We start from the raw sequence: 12,257 nt of genomic DNA, 5'->3' as shown, positions 1-12,257 counted from the left end.
TTGGTCATTCAACAATGACAAAAAATTTTGGGTGCTTATGATGTGCCTGGAACTGTTATAGGTGCTAGGAATGTAGTGGTGAACAAGATGGAGACAATCCCCGCCCACATTAAGCTTACATTATAGTGTAATCTCCTACTTATTTTTGGATACGCCAATCCTGTGCCACTTTCCTTTTGGGAAAAGAATTACTGCTTATTCTCTGGGGCTCAGCCTAGGTTCTGCCCTTTTAAAGCCCTTTCCCCAGCATTCGAGCCCCAGTAATTGCTCCCTCCTCCCTCTCCTTGTTCCCTTCATCTCCTGCTTGGGTAGTTTGTAAATTGTAAATTTGCTCTCTTGTTTCTTTGCCATACTACTCCATTGTTACCTCCTTAGAGGTAGGTATGATATTTTATGCTTATATTAGTTTTCTGGGGCTACCATAACATACCATAATATTAAAAAAGGGAAAAAATAGGGGAAAAAACATAATACCACAGACTGGATGGCTTAAAGAATAGAAATTTATTTTCTCCTGATTCTGGAGGTCAGAATATCCAGGGGAATGGCCAGTGTAGTTTCTGGTAAGAAGTCTCATCCTAGCTTATAGATGGCCACTTTCTTGCTATGTATTCACATAGCTTTTGTGTGTGTGCATGCGGGGAGAGAAAGCACGCATATGAGAGCTTTCTTAGGTCTCTTTTTTTTTTTTTTTTTTTTTTTGAGACAGAGTCTCACTTTGTTGCCCAGGCTAGAGTGAGTGCCATGGCGTCAGCCTAGCTCACAGCAACCTCAAACTCCTGGGCTCAAGCGATCCTACTGCCTCAGCCTCCCGAGTAGCTAGGACTACAGGCATGCACCACCATGCCCGGCTAATTTTTTCTATATATATTTTAGTTGTCCATATAATTTCTTTCTATTTTTAGTAGAGACGGGGTCTCACTCTTGCTCAGGCTGGTCTCGAACTCCTGACCTTGAGCGATCCACCCGCCTCGGCCTCCCAGAGTGCTAGGATTACAGGCGTGAGCCACCGCGCCCGGCCCTTATGTCTCTTTTTATAAGGACACTAATCCTGTTGGATCAGGGTCCACCTTTATGAACTTATTTAACCTTAATTATCTCCTTAGAAGGTCCATCTCTAACTACAGTCACATTGGGGGTTAGGGCTTCAACACAAGAATTTTAAAGGGACAAAAACATTCAGTCCATAACAATACTGCTTTAAATTTTCCCTGTATCAGACCCAGAACAGTGATATGTACAGAGTACCATGTGCTCAGTAATTATTTGTTTAAGAAATGTACAAAGAGGCCAAGTGTGGTGGCTCAGGCCTGCAATCCTAGCACTCTGGGAGGCCGAGGCGGGAGGATTACTTGAGGTCAGGAGTTCGAAACCAGCCTGAGCAGGGAGTGAGACCCTGTCTCTACTAAAAAATAGAAATATTAGCCAGATGTAGTGGCCCATGCCTATAGTCCCAGCTACTTGGGAGGATGAGGCCAGAGGATAGCTTGAGCCCAGGAGTTTGAGGTTGCAGTGAGCTATGATGATGCCACTGCACTCTTCTGGGGGTGACAGAGCGAGACTCTGTCAAAAAAAAAAAAAAAAAATAGAAATCATGAAGAAAAGAAAAGTTTCAGTGAAGTTTAGAAATGGAAATGAAAATCAGAAAAAACCACCAACTTTCTCACAGAACTTTGGAGGTGAGTTTACTTGCTATCCTGTCCTGCTGTGGTCTGCGGTCCCCTGGCTTCTCACTGAGTTTTTTCCACCTGCGTCATCCTATATGATTAGAGAGGCAGCGGCCGCTGGATGTGAGTGAGCCCAGGATCCTGACAAGTGTCCACCCTCTCCCACCATTCTCTCTGCCTCTCCTTCTTATCTGGGGCATGAGTCTGTGTATATGCCTGTGTATGGAGTCAGAGTTCTGAGATATGAACTCTAGTCTTTGCATTCTCTTCTTGTTGATCTTGAGCATTCACCATTGGGTATGTCCCTCCTCCAGAAAGTGTGACTCAGTTTGTCAGAAACCTATGGGACAATGGAAATTGGTCAAACTTTTTTGAAAAGTGATAGGCTGAAATATAAAGCAGTTTTACTCCTTCTGACCCAGTAATTCACTTGTGAAACTTTGATCCTACGAATATATTTCAATAGAAAGGAAACTTTATATGTATGAAGAGATTGTGATAGCATTATTGATAGTGGTCGAATCTTAGAGAACAACAGAAATGTCTAACACTAGCGAAATGGTAGGTAAACTATAAGGAATTCAGTTATATTACATAGCCATAATATGAGCGTATGAAGATTAACTAGTGATATGGAAACATACTTGTAAAAAATTAAGTCAGGAGGATTAGGGAGATGTTGGTCAAAGGACACAAAATTTCTATTGGACAGGAGGAATAAGTTCAGGAAATCTATTGTACAACATGGTGATTATTGTAAATAAAAATGTATTTATACTTGAAAACTGCTGAGAGTATAAATTTTAAGTGTTCTCACCACAAAAAATAAGTATGTGAGGTAATGGATGTGTTAATTAGCTTGATTTAACCATTCTATAATGTAAACATATATCAAAATATCATATTTTATATCATAAATATATATAGTTTGTATTTCTCAATTAAATAAGTGAAATTAAGTGGAAGAAATAGGATTGGAAATTATATCCACCATATATTTAATTATCTAACAATATGCATATGTACAAGTCTGAAAAGGAACATAGTAAAAGAGAAATTAGTCATGTGTTAGTATACTGGTGTTATCTTTTGGTTTTCTTTTATAACCCAATTCCTTCTAGATCTGAAGTCTTCCAGGGTTACCTGTGTGTCCAGAGTTTCATGTCAAACCAGGTGGAAAATTCCTGCTCATTCCTGACATTTGGTTTCATGTACCAGCCCCTCTTGGTTGTGCTATCTGTTATTCTCACCCTTTTGCCATCCTTAGATACTTTACTATTATGCCATGCAAGGTCCTATCAGAGTTTCTTCTTCCATGCTTTAAGTAACCCTGTTTCGCAATTTAGCCTCTCAAGTTCATTAGTAGACTCAGCATGTCAGAGTGATAGCATGGTGAAAAGCAGATGGATGAAACTAGCACATAAAGCTGGATCCAGCTACAGACCAGCCCCTGTGAAGTAGGCTGTGATGTGACTAAGCTCCAACTTGGAAGAATTGTGTCAACACTTATCAAGACAGGGCTTACATACTGGTATGTAGACTGCGACCTAGAGCAAAAGATGAAATCTTAGTCACACCCTAAGACTGGTCCCCAACCTCTGGGCCACAGCCCATTACTGGTTTGCGGCCTGTTAGGAAATGGACCGTGCATAGCCACCTGAGCTCTGTACCACACCCCACCCACAACACCCTACCCACCCCCATCCCTAGTCCGTGGAAAAATTGTCTTCCATGAAACTGGTCCTTGGTGCCAAAAAGGTTGGGGACTGCTGCCCTAAGACAGAATCCCTGTTGCTATGCTATAAAACAGTTTTTGAGCACCTGTCATGTACTAGCCTTTATATCACTAATCGTAGGGGAATAGGTCAGCAAGAACTAAAAGCCAAATTCATCTGAAGATTAGTCATTTGAGCTATTGAACTAATCATCTTTCAGTTCACATTTTCTAGGACCACATTATAGGCTTTTTTTTTCTTTTTTCTTTGTTTCTGAGACAGTCTCACTATGCCACCCTGGGTAGAGTGCAGTAGCATCATCATAGCTCACTGCAACCTCAAACTCCTGGGCTCAAGGGATCCTTCTGCCTCAGCCTTCCAAGTAGGTGGGACTACAGGCATGTGCCACCACACCTGGCTTACTTTTCTATTTTTAGTAGAGATGGGGTCTTGGTCTTGCTTAGGCTGGTCTTGAACTCCTGACCTCAAGCAATCCTCCTGCCTCAGCCTCCCAGGGTGCTAGGATTGCAGGCGTGAGCCACCACACCCAGCCTTAAATTATAGTTGAGTCTGCTATTAAGAGTTAGATGGCTCTAATTCTAGGTGTAGAGGATGAGACAGGAAGAAACTAGGGTGGATTTTATGTTAATTCATTGCTTATTCTGATGCTTGACCTTTTGGGCTTCTCTCAGCCCTTGGCTTTCCATAAGTCTTGACCTTGGCTTCTATGTCTAACTGCATTTTCCCTCATCTTTTTGATCAGTTCCCCTACCTTTGAACACTTATCCTTCCATATGAGACCTTGTGATCTACCACATCATGTCCTTGGATAATTCTCCTTCCTCTAGTATAGTGAACAGGTGACATGTGCAATTTCTGTTTCTTCTGTCAGGTGGTGAAACTGGGACTGAGGAGATGTTGATTCCAAAGCATCATTCCTGAAAAGTCAGAATTGCATTATGTTCTTTCTTTCAGGAGAATTCCACAGAGAATTTTGCCAAGGAAGTCAAAATTGAGAAAGCTCCTCTGAAGGGAAAGAGAAGACTAGAGAGGCACTGGAATGCTCCAAGCAGGAGAAAATGAGAAGAAAGACGAGAAACTTCAAACATAGGACAGTTAAAGACATTAAAGCACTTACAGAAGTGAGTGACCAAGAATCTGAAAAAGACAGTAGCCAGTGCTGTGACCCTACAACAAACACAAGAGTTCAGGCTGAAAAAAGACAGTATGTATGCACAGAGTGTGGGAAAGCCTTTAGTCAGAGTGCAAACCTCACAGTACATGAGCGAATCCACACAGGAGAGAAACCGTATAAGTGTAAGGAATGTGGAAAAGCCTTCAGTCATAGTTCCAACCTTGTTGTTCATCGGAGAATCCACACTGGACTGAAGCCCTACACATGCAGTGAATGTGGGAAGTCTTTCAGTGGTAAGTCACACCTCATTAGGCACCAGGGAATCCACAGCGGGGAGAAAACCTATGAATGTAAAGAATGTGGGAAAGCCTTTAGTCGGAGTTCAGGCCTTATTTCGCATCACAGAGTTCACACTGGGGAGAAGCCCTACACTTGTATTGAGTGTGGGAAAGCCTTTAGCCGTAGTTCAAACCTTACTCAACATCAGAGAATGCACAAAGGAAAAAAAGTTTACAAATGTAAAGAGTGTGGGAAAACATGTGGTTCTAATACAAAGATTATGGACCATCAGAGAATTCACACTGGGGAGAAGCCTTACGAATGTGATGAGTGTGGAAAAGCTTTCATCTTAAGGAAGACCCTGAATGAACACCAGAGACTTCATCGTAGAGAGAAACCTTACAAATGTAATGAATGTGGGAAAGCTTTTACTTCTAATCGAAACCTCATTGATCATCAGAGAGTTCACACTGGAGAGAAACCCTATAAATGTAACGAGTGTGGGAAAACCTTCAGGCAGACTTCTCAAGTTATTCTACATTTGAGAACTCACACTAAGGAGAAACCCTATAAATGTAGCGAGTGTGGGAAAGCTTATCGGTATAGCTCACAGCTTATTCAACACCAGAGAAAACATAATGAGGAGAAAGAAACCTCATAAATAACAATTATTGTTGGTTATAGGGCTAACTGGCTAACTGCTACTCTTCTGAAAAGCAATTTTTAAGTATCATTAACCTTAATTGTACTTCTATGAATCCCTGCACAGAAAATAATCAGAAGTAGACAACAATTAACAAAAGGGATATTCATGCCAGCATCATATTTAACTAAAAGAAGAAAACTAGATTTTCAACAGAATGAGATTTAAATGAATGATGGTCTATCTATATGATGATTTTGCAGCCATCATATACATCTTAAAAGAATATTTAATGACATGAGGAAATGATTTGAATAAAATGGAATATAAAGAAAAAGCAATAGAATACAATCCAAATTTTTAAAAAATATTTATTCATAGGAAAAAATGGCAATGAAGTAAACAAAACCAAAATATGAACGGTGATTATCTCCGGGTGATAGGATTATAGGTGATTTCTATTTTCTTCAGTATACTTTTCTATGCTTTCTAGATTTTCTACAATGAGAATGTACTACTTTTATATTCAGGAAAAAAGTATAGTATTTTTCAAATGCAGTGAGTACATGCTCATTTTCACTCAACAGTGTTATGAAAGGTACATAGTATATAGAGTTCAGTTTCCTGGGATTGCACCCTAACACTGGTGCTTAGCAGCAGTGGAAGGATGAAAAAGGCACTTCGTATTAGAGCATATTTCCTGTTTAGTAATATAAACACCAATCTTTTGTCTTTTGCAGTTTTAAGATAAGCTGACTTTAGAGTTGTCAGCAAAGTATATAATATCACTATTAGGTTAAAAGAAAACAGCAAAAATTTACTGAATCCTCCTTTCCCACAGATGTGGAAGGATCTGCAGATGATAGATACTACCTAGGCTCCATCTTTTCAATATATATCTAGACAACCAGGAAGAAAACGAAACTGAAACAATTGTAGGCTCAAAAACTTTAGAGAGATATAGTCACCATTAATATAAAACTAGTGGAAGACTGTGTCTTCACATACTACATAGAGATTAGTGTCCAAAAGTATGCTCTGGGGTCAGAGAGATCTGTGTTCTAATCCCAGGTCTGCCATGTACCAGCTTGTCAATTTTGGACAAGTCACTTAACTGCTCTCATCCTCAGACTTACCTGTAATAAGGGAATACTGACCTACCTCACAGGGTTGTTGTGAGGATTAAATGAGATGATACATGTAATATATGACCAGTGTGGCACATGGTAAATAATAATAGCTTAAATTTAGGACATTGGAGCAGTGTTTTTCTTAACAGTTTAGAGAGAGTGATTCAAGAGAAGTTTTGCCTAAGGTAGCACTTAGTATATTTTCAGGTGTAATGAACACAATACCAAGTACTAGTAGCCTAGACCTTAAGAACATTGATCGTTGGCTTAAGGGGAAGTCTAGAGGTAAGCAGTTCCATGTTTGGTTTCTCAACTCTGTGGTTCATCAAACTTCCATCTTAACTCCGTTATTTTCAGCATCTTGTCTTTCACTTTTTGTAACTTCATGGTTGTAAAACAGTAGCCACAGCGCATGTGCCACCATGCCCGGCTAATTTTTCTATATATATTTTTAGCTGTCCAGATAATTTCTTTCTATTTTTAGTAGAGACAGGGTCTTGCTCTTGCTCAGGCTAGTCTCAAACTCCTGAGCTCAAACAATCTGCCTGCCTCGGCCTTCCAGAGTGCTAGGATTACAGGCATGAGCCACCACGCCCACTCTTTTTAAAAACTTTTTAAAGTCCTTAGCTCACATCTGGGAGCACTCAGGATACCCCCATTCTTAGCCACTCCTCTTGTTTGTATACAGTGAATCCCTAAGCCCAATGTCATTTGTCTTATGCAGATAGTGATTTATTATTTAAGGAATTATTGAGGATATGTTATTTCATTTAATCCTTTCAATGTGTGCAAGACAATTGAGTCTCAATGAGGTTAAGTAACTGGCTAGTAAGTGGTGGGAGCCAGGATTTGAGCTCAGATCTGACTTTGACATTCATGCTTTCTTCATTATACCAAAGTGCCTCTGCCCTCCATAGTGATTCTATATGTGAGTGGGAGACCAGCTGGCGTTCTCCTGGGTAGCCACCTCTGTGAAAGATGATTGTATCTGGACAATTATTTGACCATGGTTTCGTAAGGAAGATGCTACCAATCTTCTCTGAATGAGATTTATGGCCTATCTCTATACCTCATAATTTTGTTTTAAGGGTTATACATTTCTTTCTTGCTGTTCTGGAAAGAGAGAAGTGAAGCTTGTATATTTATGTGAAAAATGATTGGTTTGTCCTATTTTGATAGGATAGTGGTTTACACATGATTTTGTGATATAATAGTCCTTCTTTTCATGGTTATTCAAAGCAAGGTCTGGAGGGCCTTTAACAGACTTGCAGCATTCAGGGAATAGGGCTGTTAAATCATCCCTGAGCAAAGTTGTTGATGCTCCCTATATTGCTGAGCAGATAATCTCCAAAAAAAAACCCAACTCTTTTTTATTACTGTGTCATAGTATCTGAAATGCTTTCTTCAGATAGGCTTTCTTTTTCATTTTAGAATAAATATGTTCTAGGAAGGATGTCATGTCATCTCACCCAGAGATCTGAATACAGGAGATCTTCACATTTCTTGTTTCAGGCAAGCTAGGATTATAGTCCCTTGAGGAGGCTTAACCCATCTCCTAGGCTGATACCTGCCTTACGCTGCAGGAATAAATGTTGACAACAGGTCCTTACATCCTTCAGACAAATATTTTGCAATATAATGTTGACTGATCACCTACCTTCCTCTAGGAGTTTACCAGGACTACCAGCTGTTACCTCAGTCAGAGTTTAAGTATGCAGCCCTTTACCATCCTTTTAAGTCCTTTCATGATACCCTTTGGAGTTCAGGGACTTCCCTTTGAATGTGTTTTCTTCACCTTCTTGTTCTATTGGAAACCTGGCTGTTCCCTAAGGGCAATGCTCACTTTGCAGTCCTTCAGTTGCTAGTTTTTGTCTTTCCTAACCCTTGTACCTCTCTGTACTGACATTTCTTCTCTATTCTTCCTCAAAACCCCAGCTCTCTTGAAGTGTACATCACTAGACTACTGTGTATTCCCCTCCCTGTTTTTGTCATCTGCCCACTTCCTGAGCATTCACATTTTTTCACTTATATTTTTGGTACCTTGAATATTTCTGAGGAATATGAAGAGGCAATAATTTTAGCCACAGACGTCCTGGTTGTGTAGAATTGATCCTGTGTGGAACAAAAATATATGTGCTTTTTTAGTTGAGAGGAAAACGTTAAAACCTCATTTTATGTAGCCTTGATTAAAGGCCTATATGTAAAGCAAAGAATTCTGCTTAAAGCGGAAAGTATCTCCCTGGACTTAGAGATTTTTTTTTTTTTTTTTTTTGTAGATGGTATGTCCTGTGCTAGGTCTTACTTGGAAGAAAATTGAAACCAAAAAGAGCTTTAGGTAGCTGGGTAATTCTGTTGAATCTAAATCCCATAAGACTAAATTTCATTGCAGTTTTGTATCCTCAGTGACAGACTTAAAAAAAAATTTTCCATTCAATATAAAAAAAGGATGCTCTTATTGTTAGGTTGTTTTTAGTCACTAGATTGTCTTTAATCACCTCTGATGTTATAAAACTGGAGTTATAAAATTCTTTTTGCAGGAAATAGTAATAATTTGTCCAATAAACATCTGCTGTTCTTACAAATATCAGTGATGTCTTCCAATATTATTCTTATGCACTTCTTCCAGTCTGTGCCAGAGACCTGGCTGAGTATGGTTCTGAACTTTTAGAGGAAGCCCTCAGGCAAAATAGTGTGAGATATCATGGTGTGTGCTTGAGATGGAAGGCTGTCAGGATGAGTAGAGCCATTCCCCTATAGCTGCACAAAAATCAAGTGGATGGAGGCAACTGTGGTATACAGCACAAAGGGCACCTTTTTAGGTAATAAGCAGAAGCTGCTTTTAATATCTGACTCAAAGAATTTTAGTGTTTCAGAATATGCCCTTCACTTGTGTAGTAACTACTACCATTATTTTTCCAATGGTAAAATATCTGCAAAATATCTGGGCCTAGGAAGGGCCTCAGTTATATTTTGTTCTACTCCCCAGACACCCAAACGCCTCTAAGGCTAGGAGATACTAGATTGACTTTAGAACTACCACTTTGAAGCCTCTTTATATCAGAGTGTATTCAAGAGTCATGACCCTGTATAGAAAATCTAGTAGGTACAAGCCAAGACTGCAGGCTTCCCTGCCTCCCATCCCGCCAGATTATCAAAGACTTAGAAGGATTCCCAGAGAACAGAGCATGTCAATACTGGTTTCCATTCACATTGGCATGAGTTGTCTAAGACCTGACCACAGCTAAAATATTCAGCATGTTGAAGATCCTCTTTGTACTGGCTGTCCTGACTTTTCTCCCCCTTCGCCCTAACTGTCTTGCCTCCAGGCAAGTTGAGAAGTTTGCTTGCTTCTGTGTGTACAAAAGCCTATATATAGTGATGAAAAGATCACTTGCCTTGGATTTTAAAGCCTTACTGATTATTAGGAAGGAAATTTTAAACAATTTACTTAACCTACTCATACTTCGTTTCATTATTATTAAAATTGTCACACTATTATCTGTCTCAAAGGATTCATGTAAGGAGTAAATGAGATTAACCATGTGAAAGAGGCTGACACATAACAAAGTAGTGTTTATATTCTCTATTTCTTTCTGATGTCCCAACTGTGCATCATAGCTCTGGTTTGAACTCTATAGCTTCATTCAAGTTAAATGTTTTGTAGTTGCCAGTTATACACTGCAGAAAACTCGTGTGTGTGTGTGTGTGTGTGTGTGTGTGTGTTTGGGGTGGAGATACAGAAAGTGCAGCTCAGTAAATCTTTTTTTTTTTTTTTATTTCTTCCTTTGTTTCTTGCCAAAGCTCAGTAATTCTTGACACCAGCAAAGACTTCTAGCAAGGTCAACGATCCTCTTCTGATTCATGATGGCATTGCCAGCCTAGTAATAGAAGACTGGTCTAGAGACCAACTTGGGACAACCTGAACATTTTCATTTTCATGTAGCCCTTGAGATAGGTTAGAGACGGCCCAGAGCAGATCCCCCAGTATCTCACTTCCTTTCCCACTAGGGCCACAACAGCCCCCTAAGCCTTTCAGATCCTAAAGCTCCTATCAAAGCCATAGGCACCACAAGCTCAGGTCCTTGATTTTGTGATCCTCTATTACAAATACTCCCTTTTCCCAGCCTGTCCGGATAGGCCTCCAATGAAGGCAAAAAGATGGGCAATGGGATTTCTATCTCCCTCCAATTCACAGAGAGGATGGCTGTTTTATCTTCCATCCAAATTTGGAATGGATCCTTCTAAGTGACACTGACCAGAATCTAACCACCATAGATGCTATTTAGTGCCTAGAAATGCTATTCTATAACCAACACCCTGAACTATATTTGGAGGAATCCATGTGTGATGGTTAATTTTATGTGTCTGTGTCTGCTCGATTGGGCCATTGTGTGCCTAGATATTTGGTTAAACATTATTCTGAGTGTGTTTATGAGGGTGTTTCTGGATGAAATTAACATGTGAATCTGTAGACTGGTTGCCTTCCCTAACATGGGTGAGTCTCATCCAGCATGTTGGAGGCCTGAGTAGAAGAAAAAGGCTGAGTAAGGGAGAATTTGCTCTCTCTGCCTGTCTTCTGGCTTCTCTTGCCTTTGGACTCAAACTGGGACTCAGACTGGAACTTACATCATTGGCTTTCCTGATTCTTGGGCCTTTGGGCTTGGACTGGAACTATAACTTCACCTCTTCTGAGTCTCCAGCTTGCAGGTCTTGGGGATTTTCAGCTTTTGTTACATATATGGCATTGTACAAGATCCTTGGTCATAGGTCAATCACATTCCAATATGCACTGAAAACAAACCTGGTAGAGTGGGGTTTTATGGAAGATAGAGAAACACAATGTTTTCATTCAGACTGGGATTTCAGTTTTAGTTGATCAGTATTCTGAGGTCTTAGCCCATCTTAAATGATCAGTCCTCTGCCTGCAGCCTCTTCTCAAATACCTATTTCAAACTCATTTATTTCTTGTTTTCCTAGTTTTTTTTTTTTTTCACCTGTACATTTGGGAATTCTAAATACCAGGAGTGTGTGTATATGTGAAGCAGAGGCTATGTGTTGTATTTCGCCACTGTCCCAGTGCTCTGGGCCACTTTAAACAACTTCCATATAATTGCATCTTGGTCAAGGACAGGGTGTTCCTTTCCAAACTCCATCACTCCACAAGGTTACCATGTCTTTCGTCTCAGGGGAGGGGTGAGGGTGCTTCAAGTTCCCTGACTGTCAGATGGGCACTAGGCAGAATATGAGGGCACAAACTAAATGACAAAACTGGGGCCCTGGGCTGGCCATTGACAATTGCTGGTCCTCACCAGCTGACAACTCTGTGGTTACATGCTTCCAGGCCACTGCTTGGTAGGCATGTGACCACTGGTCACTGATCCCAGTGGTCATTTTGGCTCCTCCCATTCTTTTTATCATTCCCAGCAGAAACACTTGCTAGGCAAGAATGTTTTTCAGTCTCCCAAAGGGTTCTATTGACCTAACAGTATAGTTTTTGTCCCCTTTGTTTCCAGTCCCTTAATGAATAACTCCTGTCTACCTGGGCATGCAGGGGAGGAGAAGGGGGGGCCCAAGGTTACAAGTAAAATAATTTAGTGGGGGGTGGAAACAGAGACCACATTGATTAATATTTCAAAACCTACTCATTCACGCTCTGAGACCTATAAAGTACTATCTTTTGCTTCTCCT

The 12,257-nt window shown here is 40.2% G+C and overlaps 1 protein-coding gene across 1 annotated transcript; it reads left to right on the top strand.

Annotated features, from left to right (window-relative positions):
* The first annotated feature begins 4,461 nt into the window (after positions 1–4,461).
* On the top strand, positions 4,462–5,457 carry ZNF660 (zinc finger protein 660). The gene has a single exon (XM_069473537.1). The coding sequence runs from the start codon at positions 4,462–4,464 to the stop codon at positions 5,455–5,457; it is 996 nt and encodes a 331-aa protein (XP_069329638.1).
* Positions 5,458–12,257: the final 6,800 nt, after the last annotated feature.

The sequence above is a fragment of the Eulemur rufifrons genome, chromosome 7, assembly GCF_041146395.1.
Source record: "Eulemur rufifrons isolate Redbay chromosome 7, OSU_ERuf_1, whole genome shotgun sequence".
NCBI lineage: Eukaryota > Metazoa > Chordata > Mammalia > Primates > Lemuridae > Eulemur > Eulemur rufifrons.
The sequence above is the reverse complement of the archived record's forward strand: the minus strand, read 5'-3'. Positions and strand labels throughout refer to the sequence as shown.